Source organism: Lemur catta, chromosome 6 (assembly GCF_020740605.2).
Source record: "Lemur catta isolate mLemCat1 chromosome 6, mLemCat1.pri, whole genome shotgun sequence".
Lineage (NCBI taxonomy): Eukaryota > Metazoa > Chordata > Mammalia > Primates > Lemuridae > Lemur > Lemur catta.
In genome coordinates this window covers 49,318,616-49,343,878 of record NC_059133.1, presented here as the reverse complement: position 1 = coordinate 49,343,878, position 25,263 = coordinate 49,318,616, and the positions used below count along the sequence as shown (strand labels likewise).

Genomic DNA, 25,263 nt, shown 5'->3' with positions numbered 1-25,263 from the left:
GGGGGTAAAAGTTATATGGAAAATTACTGTATTACTCTCAATTTTCCTGTGAACCTAAAACTGCTTGCTATAGTTTGACTATGTCCCTTCTAAAATATAGTGTTTCCAAATGTGATGGTGCTAAGAAGTAGGGCCTCTAAGGGACGACTAGGTCATGAAGGCTCCTCCCTCATGGATGGAATTAAGGCCCTTATACAAGAGGCTTCACACAGCATTTGGCTCCTCAGCCCTTCCACCTTCTGCCATGTGAGGACACGGTGTCCTCCCCTCCTAAGGAGCCACTGGAAGCAGAGAGCCACCCTCACCAGAAAATGAATCCACCAGCACCATGATCTTGGACTTCCAGCCTCCAGAACTGTGGGAAACAAATTTCTGTCCTTTACACATTACTCAGTCTGTGATAGTTTGTTTGTCATACCAGCACAAATGGACTAAGACATCGCTTTTTTAAAAGTCTTTTAAAAATCTTCCAGCGTACAGCAGACAAGAAAATATGTAATCTAAAGTGGCATCTCCATGAGTGTCTCAGGTTCAGCATAAAGACTGACTATAAGTATAATTTATATATATATATATATACAAACACACATATATACATATGGAGAGAGAAAGAGAGAGAGAGAGAGAGATTTATTTTAAGGATATAAATCATGCAATAGTGGAGGCTTGGTGAGTCCAAAATCTGATGGGTGGAGGCCAGCAGGCTGAAGACTCAGGAAAGAGTTGCAATCCCCATCCAAAAGAAGTCTGCTAGAGAATTCCCTCCTGCTCAGGGGAGGTCATTCCTTTGTACTCTAGGCCTCCAACTGAATGGATGGGTCCTACTCACATTATAGAAATCAATCTGCTTTACTCAAAGTCCACTAATTTAAACACAAATCTCATCCAAAAACAGCCTGACAGAGACATCCAGAATAATGTGTGATCAAATATCTGGACACTGTGGCTCAGCCAAGTTGACACATATAATTAACCATCATACTTGACTTTTTGACTTTCTGAATATATAACTCCTATACTTACTCCCTTGTGAATAAACAAGATCATCTAATGACTGAGCAACAACTATAATACCTCTTGAACTTCTTTCTATTGGAGTTTTAAAAAGAGCCTCTCCATCAATGTGATCATTCCTCTTATAAAATCTATAAAGAGGTAGTTGGTATCTGCAGTTTGAACAGGGATTAGTCTACACTCATGGTTGGTTTACAGAGCTCTCATATTGTACTACATAAAAAGAGAAAAGAAGGGAACTTCCCTGGAGAATCAAATATGCCTATTCTGAAGCAAAAGATATGTAAAATCATAGACGGGTGAAGAAAAAAGAAGAAAATGTCCATAAATCATCAGCAAGACTCAACCAGAGTGACACACACCTAACTTTGCATAAACACAGAGTGCAACATTATCATCCCAGGCTCCTCTTAGCAAATTTCACCCAGCAGTACTCTGGAAGAACCAAGCATACTATATATACATTCATTAGGAGATGGAGTTGTACACATTTATGGGGATTAGGCTGAAAGAACCATTGTGCAGAAGAAATGAGAGGATGACATTAGGTTTATAAGGCCTTGTGGGCCCTTAACAAGTTAGGTAGACTTAGCATTGCACTTGCAACCTCAAATGGCCATGCTGAGTAAAATTAAAAATTGCCTGATACACTCTGACAATGTCTCCATCTCTCTAATTTCAGTAACCTTTAAAAGGCCAAACACTGTTACTAGTGAAAATAATTTTATCATGATATGTAAATTTTTTTAGTCCACATATATGAACACTTTGTCTCATGTTTGAATATTTATCTTTATCTTTAGTACCATATAGTGATGTGATTTAGTTTCACTGAATAGGGTCTCCTTAGACCGTTATGTAGGTAAAATGTACATTTGTCAAAAGTTACCATTAACACTTTTTATCATAAACTTTATTCATAAGGGAATTCCCTTATGACCCATCTAAGAAATCCTCAAAGCTATAATCTGGAAGCAGATGGTTCACATCTATATTATATATACAGAGGTGTGCTCAACAAGTTGATTTCATTTGTGAAATTTAATCTCAAACAATGGTTGACTGGCCACACATTTGCCTTCAGTAATCTCACAAATCAATCATATGTTGTAATTGAATCTAGAGGTTAAGATTTCTAATCATGATACTTGTTTAGATTCTCCTGACTGTCAGCCAAAGTGTCTGTTGAAAATATTCAATTTTATTTCTTTCAAGATGGAATAAAAGCATCTCAGTATATGAATCTTAGAAACAAGCTGACCAAATCAACTCTCCCCACAATTACTCAAAGAGCCCTTTCAAGTATAGGGTATCCTAAAGTTGCAAAGCAGAGTTGCATTCAATTATTAGCAAGCATCTTTTGAAAATGAATTTGCACTGCCTGGTATTTCTCTCTCTCTCTCTCTCTCTCTCTCTCTCACACACACACACACACACACACACACACACACACATTCTCTCTCTCTGCCTCCCCCAGTTTTAACAGGACCGAGAAGAGAACAGGAGATGCAATGTAAGGGTAAAATGCGTCTGTCACCAGACAAGAATAAGCAATAAAATGTAACAGTAAAATAGCTAATGGTAAGCATAACCTCAACAAACCAGCTTTTTATCAACGTGAGGCTAATCCCACCATAAATCACAGGAAGCCAATATTGCTTCTTAATAGGAGCAAAATGCCATAATACTGAACCACAGGCACAAAAAATATATTCAACAGTGAAATAATTCATTTTAATAAGTTGAATATTAAACATTATAATAAATAAAATTCTCTGGCTTAGTATAAACTATAAATATTTTTGTTTCTTTGTTTTAATTTGGCGATTTGAGTTTTATATTTTTTATCACATTTCAACCGAATGGCTGATTTTGCTGTAACTGATACATATTAAGATTTTTAAAGTGTTTTATAGGCTTAAAACACTAACAAATATGTGCAATGTTAAAAATTTCCAATATCTTACTTTCTGGTGAGAATCTTAAATTATTTTCAATTTAATTAGAGTTATTACTGTGGCTCAAATTTTTTATACACAAAATCTTCTTCCCTCTCTCTCCTCACTTCTCTCTCATATATATGTTTAACTGGTTTAAAATTCCAGTTCAGAAAGGATTTATTCTGTGTTGGATTTGCCTCTATGAATAGGTCATCAATAGGAAGACAGTCTGGTTGAGAAAAAATTTTATTGGATTTTTTGTTCTCTTATGGCAGTACAATACCAGTTGTAAAGGTGGAAAATAATTCAGTTTAGTTTTGACATTATGGAGCATACTATTTTGATTGTGTTTAGTCACTGTATACTAAGGAGACAAATTATAAATAAATTGCCTTTGAAGGCATCACAATCTGTTATCCTTGAGTTTTAGAAGAGTTATAGGCCATGCAATATTAAACTGCCAGTGTGCTCCCGTGGCACTTGTACAAACCTCTGTCCGGCCACTTCTGTACACGGCAATGATTTACTGACTTTCTGTCCAAATTGACTGTGAACTCTTGGACAGAAAAGAGTCATGATTTTCTTTTAAATTTGAATCCCCAAAGTCCAGCACAATGTCTGGCACAAAGCCACCAAGCAGACGTTCAATTTATCTTCACAGAGTGAATGAATGAATGAACAGACAGACAAGCTTCCCTCAAATGGAGTTTGTTAGTTCTTCTAAAGAGCCTCACATGTATTCTTATTATTTAAAGTATTTCTAGCAATGTATTCTGTTTTCAAAATTCTGCATGTGTATCATGTATTACCAATGACCCCAATCCACTGGAAGGCAAGTTTTAAGATTATGATAAAGCAAATCATGTTTATCTAATGTACAATGAGCTTCCAGTATGTCTTGCAAATCCCACATTCAGAAAGAGACTTAAAGGAATATAATCTGCCCATTGGTTCCACATCCTTGTTGTATCAATTGACAGCCCTGGCTCCCTAGAAGTCTCTCCTTCTGCATTCTCCCAGACTCTGGTCCTTCTTGGCTTTCCTCCTATTATCTGCATCCTCATTTCATGCTCCTGAGCAGGCACCCTCTTCTACATTAGCTACTAAACTGCCTTTGATGCTCTTCTTTTTCTATACATTCCTTTTGGGAGAGCTTTCCTAATTAATTATTTTAATACCATCTAGGGAATAATGATTTCCAGATTTCTATCTTGATTTCTAGGCCTCTATATCAAATTATCCACTAGATATCTCCACCTCTTAATCTCCCTATCAATTACTATCACCAAATAAGTAAAGCCAGAAATATCTGAGAAATATACATTTTTTGAGTCTGGAATTATTTTCTTTCATTCACTTTTCATATCCAATTAATTACCAAGTCCTATCAATTCTATTTCTTAGCCCTCCACACCTACGCTATCACCACTTCCCAATCTTATTTCAGGCCCATTTCTCATACCCTCCTCAATTCTATTGACCCATTGCAGCCAGATGGACTTCCCAAAGTATAAATCAGACCCTTTTCTCTACTTACCTAAGGTTCCTCAATGACCTACCATCACTTAGAGAATAAAATCCACATCATTCAGCATTACATTGAAAAGCCCATCATGATATAAACTCAGCCTGTCACAATTCCCCTCCAAGGGATTCCCTAGAACCTACTTCCCTTCACATACATGCAGTTACCCCATGAACTGGTTTCAATTCTGTGAGCAAGACATGATCTTTTACACCTCCATGCCTTTCCATAAGCTGTTTGTTGTTTGTCTTGATAAGTTGACCTAGTCAACTTTGTGGATTTCTGCTCAACCTTTAAATCACATATTGATGCCTTCCAGAAATGAGAAATTTAACTATTTCTCAAGACAGCCCATTTAACGTCATCTAGAGCTGACACTGAGAAAGTTATTCCTTGCCCCCAGCTGTATTTTTTGTAGTCACATAGAACATGTATAATTTTTTCTTTCATATGCTGTATCTTTGAATAATTTAAAACATGTTACTCTCAGTGCTTGTATTCTCTAAAGTAAATATCCATAAATCCATTACATGAACCTCTTCTTTTCTAGCCCAGTAAAAGCTGGTGTCCAGGACTTTATTGGGTACCCTCAGATGAAGTTTGATCATTATAAAACTTAACTGTGCCCTTTGTATTGGGCACACCTCACAAACAACTCTCTATTCAGAGGGGGAATGACCAACCAGTCATGAATTGCCCAACGGGGAGTTAGGATTTACTCTCATCCTAGAGAGAACTGGGAATTAGGCCACAGCTATGTTTTCCTATACAGTCTCAGCTCCAATCACAGAGCCTTGGAATTCTGAGCTTATGGGAAAGTTACCTTTTATTTCTCAACTGCATCTTCACTCCACTCTCCAGGCTAAGAAAATAAAATTGGATCTGAAATCACTGATCAAGTGATTTAAATTGCACAGAAAACGTGTGAGGGGTAGAGGGGGGACAGAGCCAGGGCGGAACGTGTACAGGAGAGATTTACTATATTTTTTAATAGGAGGTTTGTTACTCACTATAGAAACAAAACAAAACAAAACAGAAGCACCACTAAGTATGGTTCCTTGGACATAATCTTCTATTCTCTAAGTCCTAGGAGGTGCTATTCTTTTATTAAAGCACTTCAGATAACCAAAAACAGGTAAAAGTGTTGCCTTTCTTAGGAATGTTTATATTTAAACAAATATCAAGGTCTTAAATATTAAAAATAAAATGCTGACAGAATTTAAGCCATCAGGTAAGAGACAGAGATACTGCCCTTACCACTTCATTCATAGGATATGCGTAGCAGCCTAAAGATGTACCTTACAGTTGATAATGAAATTCTATGGTTCCCAAACTAGGTTCTGTCAGAATGTGTGAACATTCACAATTAACTATAAAATTGTACACATGATATTCAGAGTCACATCTACAAATAAACACCTAACTCAAATGCCATAGAAGCATGTAAATCTTACAGGAACTCCAAAGCACTCATATACTGCCCATTTCTCATTTTAATTATAAAATATAGTCCAAGTTTTGAAAATGTAGCCTGATGATATATTTTTTAGTATTAATTTCCTCTAATTCTCTAAACAAATACCAAGGCAGACACTCTTGGCCCTATTAAATTTTTGTTAATTAAGTAAGCCGCTCTTAAATTTAAAACACCAGGTTTACAATGTTATTTTTAATAGTGCTACTTCCTGGACACCTAGCTTGGTGTCCTACCCACCTTGAACTCAGTATCTAATTGAAGGGAAAAAATATCTTCAAATATCCATTTCCATCCACATCTCTTCATTAAAAACTTAATATTAATATAGTGATTACATGGTTCCTTAAGTATTTTGTTTCCAATCTCCATATAATTTGAGATTTTAAATTTGGTCTAATAAGAATTTCACTCAATGTCTACATTTGTCATCACTGTAGTAAAAAATGTCCACCTACTCTTCTTAAGAAATATCAAATTCAAGATGTTATACCATATTTAGCTTTTCATTAACTTAGAATAAGTGGATATTAATTTCATTAATCCACCTAGAATAAGTGGATATTAATGTAAAACGTAAAACATACTCTTCCCATAGTTCTCTCCATCCCACCTAATGGCAGCTCCCTCATTCTTTTTGTTCAGGACAAAAGTTTAAGTCACCTGTGACATGCCTCATGTTGCCTCTCTAACCCTAATTCTAACTCTTGCCCTGGTTCACTCCACTCCATCCACAAGCATCATTGCTACCCCCTATACATGATTTGCCCAGGGCAGCGCCCATCTCAGGTACGCTGTAGTTCTGCCTGTAAACCTTGTCCCCCACATAACCATGTGGCTCATCCCCTCACCTCCAGGACTTCAATCAAATATGCAAACTCCCTTGCTCAGCACTCTCCATTCCCTTCCTTGCTTTATTTTTCAACATGGCACCTATCACCATCTAACATTTTATACATTTTACTTACTTGTTTTTTCTCTTCCTATGTAGTAGGCAGAATCCTAAAGATGTACTACCAAGATTTAAATTCATAGATTATTAATCTAAGTACTAATCTAAGTACTGCTGTAAAGGGACTTTGCTGATATAGTCAGCTGACCTTAACAGGGGGAGATTATCCTTGATTATCTAGGTGGACCCAATGTAATCATCTGAGAGGCCTTAAAATTGAAAGCATGAGAGAAAGGAAGAAGAGTCCTTCAGAGAGACACAGAGGAAAAGGACGACAGGGGAGAGCTGCGGGATAGGGGAGGTCAGAGAGCTTCAGAGTGTGAGAAGGACTCAATATGCCATTGCTGGTTTGAGGTGAAGACGGAAATGTGACCAGAAAATCAGGCATCCTGAAGGAGGTGAGAGAGGCTCCCGATGACAGCTGCTAAGGAAACAGCAACCTCAGTCCTGTGTTTACAAGGAACAGAATTCTGACAATAACCTGAATGAGCATGGAAGCAGATTCTCCCCCTGAGCCTCCAGAAAGAAGCACGGACCTGTTATGGAAAGGTGAAACACACACCCTGATTTCAGCCTCATGAAACCCAGAGTGGAGACCCAGCTGAGCCACACTGGGCCCAGACCAGATACCTGGCCTGCAGATAATTAATGAGTATTGTATTAAGTCACTAAAGTATAGTAATTTGCTATGGCAGCAACAGAAAACTAATACACCCTAATAGAATATAGGCCCTATGAGGGCAGGAATTCTCATCCATTTTTATTGTTTCATTTTGCTTTGCTTTTTCCTTGCTGTGCCCAGAACTTAGAACAGAATCTAACAAGAGTAGACAATAAAGACTTTTTAAATGAATGAATATACACAGCATACATATTCTTTCCCATAAAATCTATATTTTGCAAAGAGGTGTATAAAAATCTTATGCCAAAAATATTGCATACAAATACTAAAAATTAAAATGTGGAAGGTAAATTGATTTGAAAAATTAGTTTATTCAGTAATTTGTATCCCTACAAGTTAGCAGTGGCCGTCAGAACATGGAGCCGACATAGGAAACAATCAAATATCACTTCCTAAAATTACGTCTTTCAGACTTCAGGGAGCAACATATGAGCAGGTGATAAAATCAATTTATGGGGTTGAGATTGGAAGGAAGGAAGGAAGGAGGGAAGGGGAAGGGAAGGGAGAACAAAACAAAATCAAAATATCAGAATGCAACATTAATTTTAGTGTGGCATGTATGAGCATGTGTGTATCGTGTGTGTGCTGGATCACAATGTAAGATATATTTTTATTGTGGGTACCATTAAACACAATTTAGAAGCCGCTGCCCTAAAGGACATTATGCTTTGTGCTGTGGACCAGAGTACAATTTAGGGCCTGACTGGAGGCGAGATGAAGATAAATGAATGGGGGCATGCCTGTTAAGAAAGGGCTGATAAAGACCGAACTACACTATCCTAAACCTGTACTTAAATTTGCAAGGCAAGAGAGAGCATTATGACTGAAGAATTCACACAAATTTTACCACCTTAAGGTAAGGAAATGAACTTTTTCCTCTCGCAGTGTTCTTCCTTTGCCTTGGGTCTGAAATAACAGCCCTGGATACTGTTCAGATCTACCAACCGAACAGATTCACTGAGCCTTGATATAAAATTCAGTAGTACCTGGAAGAGGACAACTTGAGAATTTCATCAGCAAAGCCTCACAAGATGCTATTTCTTTTCTCCCTTACAGGGAAGAATTAAAAACCTAATATCTATCTTCTGATATCAGTCAGTTATTAGTGTCATATAACTTTTAGCTGGAAAGGAAGTTAGAAATATCCTTGGCACATGGAACCAAAGAATAAATGTTGATTCAAGTAACTTGAAATTGAATCTAGCTCAATATCCTAATTTTTTTGCAGATGAGTAAGCTAAATGTTACTCTTGGCTTATGTTTACCACTGATTCCAATAGTTATTGTCAATGGGTTGCTTACGGATAAAGCAAAGAATAATGTAACTGTACACTATTCATTCCTCCATTCAATGGCATATTCCTTGTGGGCTGGGCTCATGCCATACATCTCTGTATTCTCCTTAGTGTCTACTGTGGTTGGGTAAATTAAATAAGATAATACCTGCAATGCATTCAGCAGAGTGCCCACCACACAGTAAAAGCTAAGTAAATGCTTCTATATTTGCTTTTGTTGTTTTCATTATAATATGAGCACTATTATAGAATGTTATACATAGGAAATTCTTAATATCTGTTGTTTTTCATTGCAAAATACAATGAAATAAAATCACTATGTATACCCTTAAAATTAATTTATATTTGAAGGGACATTAAAAAAATTACAGAGATTTTATCTGCTTAAGGCCTTTAAATAAATGAATAAAGATGAAACAATTCCAATTAGTTAAAAATTGCCCAGAAAAGTTCTTCTTACAGCATATGAAAAGTCAATAGATCTGGGATTTGTGATTCATAAAGATAATCTTTCCAATGATAATATAAAGCCTTATATAATACAAAGTTAAGTTCATTTTTCCTTAGGTAAAAATCAAACATAAAAACTACATGACCACTATAGTTTGAGGCTTGGTGTCCATACCAGTGGGCAAATCCTAAATCCTAAAAACAGAATATTACTTCCTTTAGATCTTCCAGAGGGAAAGAATACCAAAATACCAAAAGAAATTAATCAGTCTGTTTTTTCTGATGATTCCAACGATGTTAAAGATTTTTTTCTTCATGTTTTACAAGCTCTAAAGCACCTTTCCCCCCTGCTACTTTTGTATTGTATAATTAGAATATAATTATGTGCTCTCTCACACTGGAAAGACTATTCTTTTATTAATGACTCTTTGAAAAGTTCTTTATTATTTATCTTTAAAAGTGAGTTTGAAATTAAAAGGCTTATATGACTTTTCCTTTCTTTCTTTTTAACTTAGGAGATCTTGAAAGTAATACAAGAGATGATTATGGATGTCATAGGTAGTCCTAAGTTTTCCACCGTCAGAATGAGAAATAGGGCTTGGGAAACAAATGTTGCATATTCCATTCTCTCCAGATTAAATGCTTGGGGTTTTAAAGAACATGCATGCAACAAAATATTGATGTTCCAAAAATGGCTCTCTATTCCTTGCCTTTTCTCTTTGTTAGGACCAATAGAAAATGGGTCAGAACAAAAAAGCTTTTTGAATCTAATACTAAGACAGAAGGAGAATATAATTCACATTTGTAGTAAGTACAATGTAGGTTTCAAATTAGTCTTAAATAGGGAATTTACCCAGCCCCTCATTTTTAGTCAGTTCTGGAAGGTACCATTCATCTCTGCTGAGGCCATGCAAGCCTTATTGTTATTTTAGGCTGACTGCTTTTTTTCTAACAGTAGGGTAATCCGAGCACTCCAGATTGGATATGGGCATTTATAAGGGAGGGTATACATTATTGCAAATTTTGATCATTTCTCAAGCCATTTTGCTTCCAGTGGTAAGCCCATAAAACCAACATATCTCGCATAAGAAACACAAATAGCTTTTGGCTGAGAGCAGCTCTTGAGTTACTTCATAACCTATTCCTGGGTTATTTCTTGATGTTCCCTTTGTGACTGGGATCTGCCAAATCAGGGCTCCAGGGGCTTCTTGGCTCATGGTGACCACAATCACCTTATTCAAGATGGGTATGTGGATAATAAAACCAATGATTAAAATAATGACTCAAGTTCTTCTTAATAATATTGCTGCTATTTATGCATAGTGGAAACTACCTCTGTCTAACACTTCAACTGTAGACAAACTAATATTGCGCCCAGAGTTATTGCAAGAATTTCTCTCATCTCCTACACTTTTTGCACCATTTCAGTGGGAATGGCAGAGCAATAATAACCTGATGACCTTGAAAACTTTGCTTCTTCTTTGGCATCAGGGAAATTTGCCCAAATTGTTTTGTGATCCAAATATAATTACACATTTTTGCCTAGCCATTTGGAATGTCGTGATGTTCCTTTAGTTGAAAATGTCTAAACAGCTCAATTTTTCATAAGCAACATTTTTCTTGTGAAGGAAAAAAAAAGGATAATAATTTATTTTGATTGTACTCAGGAAGCTCTTTCTTTTACGCCTTCTCCTCTTCTCTTATACATGATGATTTTTCTAAATGGGAATCACAGACTCTTAGAACTGGAGAAGATCTTAAAAGTAATTTAATCCAAACACCTACTGTTGCATGAATCCTCTCTACAATGTCTTAACTGAGGTCCTCCATTACCAGCAATTCTTCAAGTCAAAAGAGATAAAAATAGAAAGTACTATCCACTATGGGTGGAATAATGTCTTACAACTGAAACAAACTATAGGGTGTTGATGTGGTTTTCCCTACTCATGAGTCTTCAGTCCCTCATCCATTTTGTTTTATTACATCAGGAAGAATTTGTGAAGCACAGACTCAATTTTCAGTTTGGATCATTGAGCATATAGCCAACAGGCCAACAGGGAGTGAAACAGCACTTCTAAAAACATATTTTCTGTGAGAATTTAGATCGCATGGTCTTGACCTTTTCATTTCAATGATCCAGAAATTTAAAGATATTTTTAAAGGTCGACCTTATATGAAAGGAACTATAGGAACTTTTATCACTATTATTCAAGAATAAGTTAATTATTAATATCTAGTACAAAATACAGGCTAAGAGATTAGATTTTGGAATGGGACTGTGTATTTTAAACCCTGGCTCCCCAATTAATTAGCTATGTGTCCTTGGGAAGTCACTTAACTTGGTTTTGGTTTGCTCATCTGTAAAAAGGAGATAATAATATTATCTTCTTCACTGGGCTATTAAGAGGATTAAATGAGCTAATTCATGTAAAGCACTCTGTTCAATATATGGCATATGTTTTAAGTGTATAATAAATGTTAGCTTTCCTTTGTTCACTAAAGTAGTAAAAACATAGAATTTGGTTGTAGAGAGCTCACAATTTTTTTATTTGTTTCAGAATCGCAAACCTTTAGTGAATTTCCATGAGCCCTATTCTGAAGTAAAAATTAATAGTGTTAGGGGAAAAATATTGCCATGGTATAAGTAGCTTTTCAGGAAATTTTATATTGTTAGAATTAATATGGATTGTACCATGTGCTAACTCAGTGAATAAAATAATTATTTGAAATAACTGATCATGCACTCAATATATTTTGGAAAAGTATGCCAACATTTAGCTAACAAGTTATAGTCAAGAATAATCTGACAAAGTATGTTTTTATTTATGCTATTTGAAACTTAGTCACTTCTGTGTATGTATGATTAGTCAATGTATTAGAGACATTACTTGGCAGACTGCATCATATATATACATGAGATTATAAAATAATCCTTTTTTGAATGTGTCCAGACCAGGTTAAAAAAAAAACTGCTCTGTTAAACAATATCGTAAATTAACCAACCTCTAGTTTTATTTTACTTTTTATAAAACATCTCCTTATACCATCATTCTGTTCTATTCCTCAAGTATCCAACTCTAATCAATAGTCTGCATTCCCTCAAAGAAAGAAACAAACCAAGACAAAACCCTCCATTCACTAATTCAACAAAGAATTCAAATTCTGCCAGTCTAGAATATCTAATAGTAGCTAATAAGGAAATCAAAGAGTAAAGCTATTTTTCACTTCTCTCTTCATCCCCCAGCGGTCAGTCATTTCAAAAATGACATGCATCACTGTCTTAAGAGTATTTCTTTTGTATTGATCCTTAGATTCTGAAACTCCTCTCAGTAACCCATTGCAATGATTGTAAACTATTAACTACTTAATGATTCAGAAATCAGGAAGATCAAAACAATTACTTTCATAACACAAAGAAAACCTTAGTTGGAAAATTTTATTATGAGTGACATATAAAATAAATTTTCCCAGAATTTATTCGGATTACCATACATCAGAAGAATAAGAGATTGCGGTCACCTTCCTAGAATTTAACATGCATCCTTGAGGTAGGGGGAGTTCACATTACTCTCAGTATCACATGAAGGAACAGTGATTGTTTATTTATCAGATTAAATGCCAGTGGATGGCAATCTTTAGAAAATGTTATTCTGAGTGAAATAAAAATATCCTATGAAAAAATAAATTAAGAGAAAAATGGGAAACAAACATACTATGCAAAACTATACTCTCTCCTTCTACAACCACCACTTAAAGAAATACACACATGCACCCATTCTCTATTAATTCAGAGACATTTTGCTTTCCCAAGTTGGCTGTCCACTTACCCTAGTTGTTTTCACTTTATTCCCAGATGAACAGCTCCATCCTTTCCGATCTGGAAGTACTTTACATTCCTCCCCCTCTAGACAAGGCTGCATGTGGCACCACCATTTCTGTTCCACTATGGAAGCTATAAGAGAGAATAATCAACTCAATGTTTTATATTTGGAGCACATTTAAAGGAGAACAAAAGTCACTGATTTTTCCTACCACTGGGAAGATTGGAATTTGAGGAATGCTTTTTTTTTTTGTTCAAAAAGACCAAACCTTTCAAGATTTTCTAACTAAAAGAATTTTTCTTTTTTAAAAAATTTTATTTTATTGTGGTCAGAACACTTAAAATGAGATCTATCTTCCTAGAAAAATTTTAAGTGTATAATACAGAATTGTTAGCTATAAGCGCAATGTTGAAGGATTTTTCATGTGAAAATATAGGCTTCATGAAAACTAATGCATTGAAAAGAAACTATGTGAACATGTACATGCACCAATTTATAGAATCAAAAAAAAAATGGGCCTGTGACCCATCGAGAGTCAATATTTTATAATCTATGTGATATTTTCAATCAGTAGGTTGAAAATCAGAAGGGTGTTTGTTAGAATTAACACATTATTTTTTGCCGTGAGCCATAACCTCATCACAAGGAATAAACCAGGCTAATATGAGCACTTAATAAATTACTATTTATGGTAGCAGCAATTAAATAAATCCATGTAAAGATCTATATTCTATTATAATTAGGTGAACTCTCAAGGAAAGAAATTAATATTTTGATGCATCTTCATCAAAATAGATATTTTATGTGAATTTTATCCACAACTAAACATTCACTTATATATATGTGGTATTGATTTTTTTTCATTTAAAAACATCCATTGGTTTAGAAAACTATACTATTAAATCATACATTTTCATCTTTCCTTTCCCAATTAATTTATATGTACCTCTCCCCCCACCATCCACCAGGAAATCAATACTTCATGGCATCAAAATAAGCACATTGACTTAATGGAACCTCATTATAATTCCTTTTGCAACAAAATGGCATAAGATTTTAAATTTCAAAATGCCCTCCAAATAACCTTATTTTCACCATGTGATTTACAGTGTGATGTCCAGGATTGACCCCAGTTGATAGCATTATAGTGAGGCTCCAGTGCTAAGCAGTCCCCAGCTGTGCTATCACAATGAGCAATGGAAGTCGCACCATCCACGCAAGATGGAGCAGCTCGCGTGGTGCCTGCCACCTGCCCGGGGAAGCAGGAACACTTGACTGTTTGTGACCGTTCTTCTATCTTGTTCTTATTACAGCATCTGTGGAGTGCCACCACCTCGCAAGTTCCCGTTTTAACATGGTGAGCTGCACAAACAAAAGCAAAAGATAACATTGAGAAAGCTTTGGACACTCCCCCACCCTTTTAAATTAAAAATACATTAAATATAGCTCTGTAAGTGATCCACCATGCATAAAACTAGAAATACAATGATGCTAACTCCGTAATACAGATTTGATTTCTTTTCTAAATGTGGTAGGAACATTTCTGTCAGTAAATGCTTGGTGAAGCAGGAACAATTAGTGACTAGATTAGAATGAGCTGTTAAAACAGTCTGATATAGAGGCAATATGTGATGCTATCAAAAACATATTTATTTGCATATGACTTTTTGTTCAATGTGTTAATCAAAGTAAAGTAAACCCCTGGACAAGGTGCCATGCGATGGGGCTGAGGCCAGCCTCATTCTCAGAGCAGATGGGTACTAATAAAGTTTATGTTCTTCTTGGGGCAGGGAACGTGAGGACCAGGCAGGGAACCGCCTCTCAGGAAGTTAGAGGAAGAGGGTGGACATCTACATCCTCAATACTTTTCTGCCCAGTTTCCCTGGGCAGAAATTAACTAATTGACTGATTATTAAAATTGCCATCACTTTTCTGGAAGTTCCAGCCAGTCCCAGAACCCAGGATCATTTCTTTCAATATTGCCTGAAAGGACAACTGTCACCAAACTGTATCATCAACTTGGATGAATTTATATCTGGCAACCAGTTGCCTGGAAATCCAGTCCAATAATCTGCCAGGCTCTCATATCCATTTTGTCAACCTTTAAAGAAGGTTACTGAGCTTTTGGGGATTTATGAAAAATTTGAAACTCATTTATCACATTATGACAGGGGTTTGATCTTCATTATTTTCTTTTTTTAGCATTTCTTTGTCATAATAGTAACCATATTGTGAAATGATAAAACAAGTTTTATCTGCTAAAATTAAAACCTTAAAAGCAAACATTTGCTGAAACTTTATGCTCTCAGAAATTTTAAAATTTTGATTGATATAAAAGAACTTTAAAGAGAAAAGTAGATCTGAAGTTGTTTAATGGTATAAACATATTGAGACCCATTGCAAATGAAATCCACACATCATACATTTATACTAATCTTTCCCCTTGGAGATGAGAGGAACCAGTGTACAGTAATTTAGGCTAGATAGCTTGCTTAGATTTTTCCAAGCAAATCACACATATTGTCCACCTCTTATCCCTCCATGTGAGACCAAGAAACTCAGGTGTAACATACAGTTTTCACATGTAATCCTCCAAAGAACTTTCAATAAGCAGATACCATGTCCAAGGTCATAAAGATGTTTCTGCCGCTGTAGACATAAATGGGCAGGTTCTGTGTTTGACTCAAATTTAAATCTATCTCTATGAAAGCTAAACAATCAAGAGCCGGATTTCTGTTCCTACCCTCTTGTGCTCTGAAAAATATTTTCTTAGCTAAGGATGAGTCAGTTTGATTTAATTTACTGAATGCTTTATATTATAGTATACAAGCTAATATTCTGCTTTCTACATTCTACTTCACTTAGTCACATTTTAAGTGAATATCACACATCAGGCATGGTTCTGAGTATTGGAAATGCAGCGATGAATAAAAAGAACACAGTCTATCCCTGCCCTCAAAGAGCTTATATAATAAAACAAATAATAAACATCCAAGTTAATGATTAGGACAATGTTAGGTTTTTAAACTCCTTGAAGAAAGTACAGTAGAGTAACATGATTGAGAGGAATTGAGCTGGGATGAAATATATATTTTTCAAGAGTCTCAAGAAAGGTCTCTCTGAGGAGGTAATGTGAATGGTGAGCTGAAAGATGAGAAGGAAGCATCCAATGAAGATCTAATAAAGGAAGAACATGCCAAACAGAAGGAGCAGCAAATGATAAGGCCCTGAAACAGGAAAAAGTATAGTGTTTTCCCTGGACAGCAATGGGCAGGGTGCCTGGACAATTCAGAGGTTGAGGAAAATGTGTCCAAAATGTAAGCTGAGTATGTAGGGGCTGGTATGCTACGGTAAGGAGATAGGATTTTATTCTCCTTGCAAGGGGAAGCCTTTGGGTGGAAATGGTATCATCTCATCTATGCTTTAGAAGTTTACTCGGGCTGCTCTTTAGAGATTGAATTGAAGAAGGTAAGAGTGGAGCCCAGTTATGAAGAGGCTGCAGGAGTCTGGGTTATAAGGGATGGGACTTAGACTAGATAACAGCAGCAGAGATGGGGAGAAGTAGCAGGTCAAGGATATTTCAGTGGACACTTGTTTTGATTTACCAATGGATTGAATGTGGTCTGTGAGGGAAAGCAGAATCAAGGATTACTCTTAAGCTTGGACTGAGCAATTAGAAGTTGGTGGTTCTGATAGATACAGAAGGCCTGGGAAAAGAGGAAGCTGGCAGAAGATTGGTGAGTTTACGATATCTGTCTGTACTTCTGTTTGGGCCACGTTAAGGATGAGATCCTTATAAGACACCCAAGTAGAGATGTAAATCAGGCAGCGGCATTTATGAAACGAAGCCTAAGTAATGACTAGCTAGATCTAGGCTGCAGATACAGACTTAAGAAACCTAATCCTATAGATGATATGTAAAGCCATGGAGTGAACAAGATTATCATGGAAAGGTTGTCCGTAGAGAAAGAAAAAGGAAAAGAACAGACTAAAATCTGGATCTAGAACTGGGGAGATAGCAAGAAGACTGATGAGGAGCAGCACATGAAGCAAAAGGGAAAGTGCACAAAATGAAGGAACAGAAGACCAAAGAATAAAATGTTTCCCAAAGGAGGGATTGATCAGCTATATCAAATTCTGTTGAAAAGTCTAATTAAAAGAAGAGAGATAATTGTCCATTAAAAAGGTAATACAGTGTAGTGGTTAAGAGCATGTACTTCAAAGTCAGAGTAGTTGGATCCAAATCTAAGCTCTTCTTAATAACTGTTTGACCTTAAGCAAGTTACCTACTATCTATGGACAACAGAGATTTTTTTTTGTTTTTTTTTTCTCATGTCTAAAAGAGGCATATTAATAGTACCATCTTCATAGGGTTAATCAAAGAATAAATGAGTTAATATGTACAAAGTGTTTAGAGCACAACCTGCCTGTGGTAAGCACTTCTGTAAGTGTTAGCAATTGTTAGCATTTGATCTTGGTAAAATTATGTTAACAGCATGATAAAATAAAAGCATCCTTAACGTAAGTTTAGTAGAGAATGGAGGTGAGATTGCACAGTTATGAAAACTTCTTTCAAGGAGTTTTTCTGTAAAGGGAGGAAGGAAATGGAGCAATAGCTGAGAGGTAGCAATCAGTCAAGGGAAGCTTTTCGTGGATGCTCTGAACACATGCTTGTTTGCTGAATGATCTAGCAGAGAGGGAAAATGGCAATACAGGAGAAAAAATGGGTAATTAAAAAAGAATGCTCTTAAGAAGTAAAAAGGAATTGAGATCCAGGGCACCTGGGGAGCTGGCATTAGATTGGTATGGGGACACAATCTGTTTGAACAAGAGTGGAGGTGGGGTATGCAGGTACAAAGGCAGACAGGTGTAAGTGGATTAGGTGGTGGAAGATGAGGTAGTTTCTTATCTGATTTCATCTATTATTCCTATGAAATATGAGAAATGTTTGAGAGGAAAAAAGAGGATCTGAAGTAGATAGCTCAGAAAGAGGAAAAGTGAATTTGCTAGGTTGGAGTAGTCGGACTGCTTGGCAGGGAGTTAGTTGGTGCACACTGTAAGTTGCAGAAAACACAGCAGAATGGAAAATGGAGTGAAATGTCAGAGCAGAGTGGGGATAAATGTTTCTATGACGATAGATTACTTGGGATGCTTGGAATTCTGACAGTGATTTAGGGAAACAGAGATTTGAGTCACAATGAGATTAGTTCTCCAAGTCTTTTGACCGGAAGTCAGGAAGAGATTGATAGGGCTTCTTCAGACAGTGAGGCTGATAGGCAGATCACTGGCTGAGACAAGTTTGGGGAGACTGTGATGGCGGCTGGGGCTCTGTCGTCTCCCACAGACTCCAGCAGCCTGGAGCACACAGTGAGCTTCCCCTGACCTTTCCCCCGCCACCCTGAGGAAAGAGGCATCATTCCACCACCACGCCTAGCTTATCATCTTTATTTCAAAGAAATTTTACTATGCATTGGAAGAAAAAAGAGAACTGATAATCTGAATCTGTTTTCCCCTTTCCAATGCAAAATCAAAATCAATTTCTACTTTGTCTTACAAGAAAAATACAAGACAAAGTAGCTGTGGAACATTAGTGCTGTTCACCAAATATTTCTGATTCCCTCCCTTCTGGACAAAGGTGCTACTGTACTTCTCCACCCCATTAAATTTAGATGTGGGGATGTGACTCGCTTTGTTCAATGAAATGAAAGTTCAAGTAGTATGAGTCACTTATGAACAGAAACAAATAATATCAAGTCTGTGTGGAAGTTTTAAGAGCCAGTGTGTAATTCACTACATTTCTCCCCACCAGCCAGAGTGAGCATTTATGTTCTTGATAGTAGAGGCTACATCAACCTGAATCCCCAAGCAACATGGAATAGAGTCCCCACCAACCATGATGTACATATGAGTGACAAACAAATCCATATGTTGCTATAAGCCTCTAAAATTAAGAGGTTGCTTGTTACTGCCACAAACTCGCCTACCCTGACTCCACAGTAGCACTTTCACTGCTTCCCAGATTGTTCAATAGGGGCTACTTTTCCAAAGGTGTCATTGGGAGGAGAAGTCAGTGAAGGACGGTATCTCACAACCTGGATCGTTTAAGTTTATTTGAGTCAAGGTAGAATAAAGACGAAAAAGAAAATATAAGATATCTATATAATTTGAGGGGTTGTAAGAAATTATCCTACAATGGGATAATTACATTGGCTAAGTTCGGTATGTCAAAGCTCTGGTGAAGAAAGTGTGTCGCTTTCTTCTTGGAAGAGAACGGAGGTGAAATGATGGCCATCGGTTACGATGGAGAGAAGGATAAAAGAGTAGCTGCACTGGGAAGAGAGGAATGCCCTCCTTCAGAGAACGTGATACTAAAGGTAAGGAGATTAATAACAAAGACTGATAGATGCAGGGCTTTCCTGTCCTGTGCCTTCTCTTCACTGTCTGTGAGTAAAATGCACAAACATACAGGTTGAGTTTCTTGGTGAGAAGTGAAATTTTGTGAAAATCTCTCTCAGCCTTTGTTCTTTTTATCAAAACTGAAGGTGTAAAGCTTTTTGTGGAGGAGAGGAGAGGGATGATAAACCCTTTAAAAATAAAACAGATGAAAAACAGATAATTAGGTAGATGGATAGATAGATAATCTTATGCTGAAAGAGTTTCAAGGCATGGATAGGAAAAATATCAACTGTTGAATTTTTTTAATATTCCAGCAAATATGCCAAGTGAATATTTCAAAGGGGGAAATACAGCTAGCAGAATTGAAGCATGGCATATGTGCACATATGTATAGTTTTCTTACTTGTCTGCTATATAGCTTAACTTATTATTATAACCAAATTTGTGTAGACAAAGACTAATTTTTCATGTAAACTGCTCAGCATGTGGTATGTGTTTAATAAATGGTAAACAAGCAATTTAAGAAGGTAAAACTAATTCCTGTGGTTTCTTCTTTAAAAGGTTAATGAGATGGCAGAAAATTCAAGCAGTTACTATAATTCTCTACACAGATTCAGACAGACCTCATGATAAAGTAACCTAATCAAATATTGTGGCTTTCCAAATTAACAAAATAGGTTTCACAGAAGATCAGTTAGCATCATATTAAAATGATGCAAGACCCCCTGGAGAAGATTTAAATGAAAAAGAGCAAACATTATTTTTCATGTCACAATTCCCAAGTCACCAAAAAAACAAAACAAAACTAAAAAAAACATTTCTGATAGTTTTCCTCCACAGATGTGACACATAAACACAAAGTGTTGACTCCTACATTTTTGTGAAATGACAGCAGAAACACATAGGTTTCATTAAATCCTCATGAAATGGGGACACCAAGTCTAATTGTTGCCGTCCAAGGTTACAACCTTTAAGTCTCAGTTCAACAATAGGAACATTGGCCCTCAGTCGTTCAGAAACACAGCCTTAAGATACTGCCTCTTAAATAACATCTTAAGATTTCTTCTATTTTTTAAAGTTATTATGACCAGTATATTCAGGCATAAAGTCTCACAGGCATTTTACCAAAACCTTTGTTTCCAATTTCTTTTTTACACGTTGAAATTTCTCCATAGGACAAAAATTCAAATTAAATTACATTTAACTTATATATATGCATAGATTTTTTAAAAAATTGTATACATGATAAATAATATTGAATGCATTATATATATACACACATAAAATATGGTTACATTTGATTCATCACCTGTGTACCAATCATAAATACATAGGTATGAAATATGAGCTTGCAGTAGAATAATATTTATAAAAATCATTCACGTTGCTGGCCTTAGGTTAATAAGAGCAAAAAGCTATGCATATCATATTCCATATATAAAAATAATTTACATATCTGTAAACAATTTATGGGAAAATGGTAATTGCTAACTGAATATTTTCTGTGTGCTGAGAACTAGTTCATTTTATCACCAAAACCACTGAGGAGGAAACTATAATTAGCCCCAATTTACAGATGAATATACTGAGACACAGAAATAAGTAAATTGCCCGCGGCAAAATAACTAGTAACAGACAAAATTAGAGATAAGAATCCAGGCAATTTGCTTACAGAAATCATGATCGTAACCACTGTCTTACAGAGCCTTACTGTGGAGCTCTGAACACGTGCAACACACGACAATTCCAGACGATGTGGAAGAATGCAGTAAGTGTACCATCCTCACATGCAGTGCTCGGGAGCCTTGAAAGGACCTGGGCTCTGGAACTGAAATTCCTGAGTTCAAGCCTAGCTTGCCCTATACTATAGTTGAGTACACTCATAAGCAAGTCCATTCACTTTGTAAAGAATTTGGTTTGTTCACCTCAATATGGCTCCCTAGAGTCCTTATGAAGACCAAATGAAATAATGCACATTAAACTGCTTTTAAATCATATAACATTACTTAAATGTTAATTATCTTTATTTTTTACTATTAAGGTAATTAATGAATATCGAAATGATGCAACAAGCATGTAAGTGCTGTCAGGGAAAGTTATATATATTTATATAAGTTCTAATTTCATATTTCAAAAAAATCCATATATATGTACTTAATTGTGTGACATGAGATGCATGTGAAAAAAAAAATTCAATCTGACACCTAAGCTACAGAAGAGAGTAAATTTAGCATCAAGTTGTGAATTCATTCCTACTTGGTTTCCTCTCCATTAGATTTCAGTTCTTATTTGTACTCTTATTTGTCTCATTGATTCTGAAGTTTTGTTTGCCTCCATATACTCCTATTTAATAGTTCTGCCCAGCCTGACTAGCTCCCTGGAGAGTCTGCATTACACCTTCTAAGCAGAAATAAAGCATCACCTACATGCACCAATAGGCATGTGAAATACAAGCTAGTTAGTGGATTTAGGTTGCTGTAAATCACTTTGAATGGAAAAAATGTGCTGAAACAAAGACTTTTTGAGACAGCTAATTTCTCACTTTAATTCATTAGACTGAGAAAATAGGGCATATTTTTAGTCTTTCATGCTGAAGTAGTCTAATTAAAAGGAATGGTCATTTAAATAGCTCAATGAAGTTTCAAAAGTTCCCATAATTTATGAAGCCAGTATGATCAGAGAGGAAATAGCCAAGTGTCAATGACATGTTTACAAACCCTGTTTTTTTAAAACTGTTTCACTTTTATAGGGAAAAAAATAAAATAAAATTATTTGATTAAAAAAAAAAGATTGCCACTAAGGGATCATAACCATAAAATTTTCATTTAATACTATGGTATCTATTAAGAAAAGCAAATTCTCAACCAGAGAATGTCTCTTTTAAGAGAAAGGGTCAAAGCAGAGGAAGATTGACTCCTGGGATAAATTTTAGATTCATTGCCCCTCAGTTCAATCACAAAAATCTTCTACATGCACATTTTAAATGAGAACTGGTGTTGAGAAAGGTGGACCTGAAGGAATAGTGGTCCCTTATAGAAACTGTCCAGCAACTTCTGCTTTATGGCCTTTCTGAAAAAGAGGTACCAGATCAATCAAATCCATCTCTCTGGAAATTTGAACTAAAAGCCACAGAATTGCCACCTAGAAATGGACACGTGAACCAAAAGGTCGTCTGGCATCAGGGGTCTGGGGACCCGTGGAGCGGTTTGGCATGGCTCCTGGCGCTGAGGAATGGGACTCGGAGGGGGCAGGCAGGGGCGAGAACTAAGCACCGAACAGAGAGAGGTAAGAGACAGGGAGCAGGTAGTGCTGTGAGCGGCCTCGGGGCCTGCCCTTCCTGAGGTCTTCCTGAAGTCTTCCTGAAATTGTCCCTAAATTCCTGAAAACGTTTTACAGAAGAGGTTTCAACAAGCTCCTTTTTTCCTCAGCTAACTTGATGATGTCTCTGTTTCTTGACCCAGAAATGTGCTGACTAGATGATTTCATTCTTTTTTAATTAAAGTTATAATTAACAGAGGCAAATTATTAGGCAGAAGTAATTGTCTACCTCCACTTTTAAGAGAAAGGGACTAATGTCCACTTTCAAAGTGGAATCCAGGAAACTCTCAATCCAACAGTCACACTTCCTACATTTACCTCATGGTGAAAACTGATATTTCAAATGATGATCCTAAGCTATCTAAAATTATGACGTAGGGAAAATGGTCCATTTTAGATAGATGATAGACAGACAGATAGATATAATTTTCCTAGTGGCAAGAGATAAAAAGCAAATTTCTGCTTAATCCTAAATTACACAAAAAATGTAAAGAATTAGAACATCCCCAATTCCCAAGCACTGTGAAGTGTACATTTTTTTATCATTAATAATATTCCTATATGTTCCTAGGAAGGAGCGCTTTGTACCCCAAGTGCTTCTTGAGGGAAATGACACACTGAGTAGAAAGATCCATGAAAAGAAAGATTGGAAATGTGGGTTCTAGTGCATAGATCTTTGTCCCTAAAGAATGTGACTTTCAATAAGTCACTTAGGTCTTTGGGTCTCTTCCCTCACCTGCAAAATGAAGAAATCAGACTAGAATTAGAGTTAATTTAGACTTCAAGGTTCCTTAAAATTCAAAACTTCTATGAGTTTATGAAATGATTACGTTTCATTATAATGAAAATAATCTATTAGATTTATCAAAAAACCAAAGTCAAAGTGTAACAGATTCTTAATCCCTTCGAACTAACACAAATTAACTTCATTTGGTAACTGAACTTAGTGAGAAACTGAGAAGGTAGTTTGTGAAATTTGTATTTTGGTTATATCTCTTATCTGTATGAAGTCATGAATCTTAACTGCACAGTGTAATATCACTATAATGTCAATCTGCATCCTTGCATTTCTTTATGTACAAAACAGGTTGATTAATGTCATTCCATAAGACAGATAAAATTCAAAAGGTAATGTAGCACAGTGGATTGGCTAAGAATTGGCTAAGAATTCTGAAGTCAGGTGGTCTGAGTTCAAGTATCAAACCCCCTTTTTCTTTTCTCCTGGGTTAACAACTAGACTATATTTTCCAATATTCCTTGCAGTTAGGTGTGAGCAATGACACATAGAATGTGGGTAGAAATGAGTTATGCTTCTTCAAGAACAAGCTTATAAGAAAACCTCAAACTCCATCAGCTACTCTCTCTCTTCCTTTTTCAGAGAGGTCAGTGCCAAGAGTGACTTGAAAACCATGTGTAGAAGATGGTAGATCTACCATCAACCTGGGTCCCTGGATGATTAGGGGAGAGATCCACCCCCTGCCACCAACTGGATTTCACATAAGCAAGAAATAAGCTTAGGCTATATTAAGCCAATGATTTTGAGATATATCTGTTATAGTAGCAAGCATTAGCTTTAATAATATGTAATAATATTGCTATTAATGGACCTAGGAAGGAGTTGGGTGTAGCCCAAGTGCTTCATAAGGAAGATGACACAGGAAGTAGAAAGAGCAGAGAACAGAAAGATGAAATTCAAGAAAATGATTTCATCTCTTTTAGCATCAGCTCTTTATCTGTAAAACAGGAATTATGATATTAGCAACAATGGAGGGTTGTAATGAGGATTAATTGAGTCAACCTTTATAATGATGCTTATACCTAGTAAAGAGCGTTAGCTATCATTATGACGGAGGCTAAAAAAATCTAGATCAGACCTTTGAATCTATTTATATAATGCAGATATCTAAGAGAGATTAATAGTTTTTTTAGAAACTTAACAATAGAGAAGACGTCCAACCTTGCCAGTTTTCAAAAAGGATGTTAATGCTGAGAAAACATAATCCTAGTTCAAAATCACAGGTCTAGAGAGTAGAAGATACATAATTAGAACTCAGCTCTCTTAATTTCTAGTTAGTTCAATGTCAATTCCATTACCTACCCCTGCCCCTCATCTCTTTGGTCAACAGATCCCTCTAACTCTGCCTCCTGTACACCTTCTTAATTTCCCTTTCACCTCTACAACTTCACTTCTACTGACTTAGCTTGGGCATCCTTAGCATCTTTTCCTTGTGTAACCATGACAGCCCTTGGACTGGGCTCCCTACTGGCTAGCTTGTTTCTCTACACACACACACAAACACATGCTTACTACCATGGTAGAACTTTGTACAAGTCTTTCCACAGTATAGAACTATTTTTGACTCTTCATTTTTCACAGAATTATTCCAACTCTGAGA

At 36.2% G+C, this 25,263-nt stretch overlaps 1 protein-coding gene across 2 annotated transcripts in view; it reads right to left on the bottom strand.

Annotated features, from left to right (window-relative positions):
- Positions 1 to 25,263, bottom strand: part of TAFA2 (TAFA chemokine like family member 2) — a 392,025-nt gene that overhangs the window by 21,738 nt on the left and 345,024 nt on the right. For both annotated transcript variants that reach the window (XM_045553466.1, XM_045553467.1), the window contains 2 exons: positions 14,363 to 14,515; positions 13,160 to 13,284 (listed from right to left, as the gene is read on the bottom strand). In XM_045553466.1, coding sequence (XP_045409422.1) covers positions 13,160 to 13,284; positions 14,363 to 14,515 — 278 coding nt within the window. The remainder of the gene's footprint in view (positions 1 to 13,159; positions 13,285 to 14,362; positions 14,516 to 25,263) is intronic.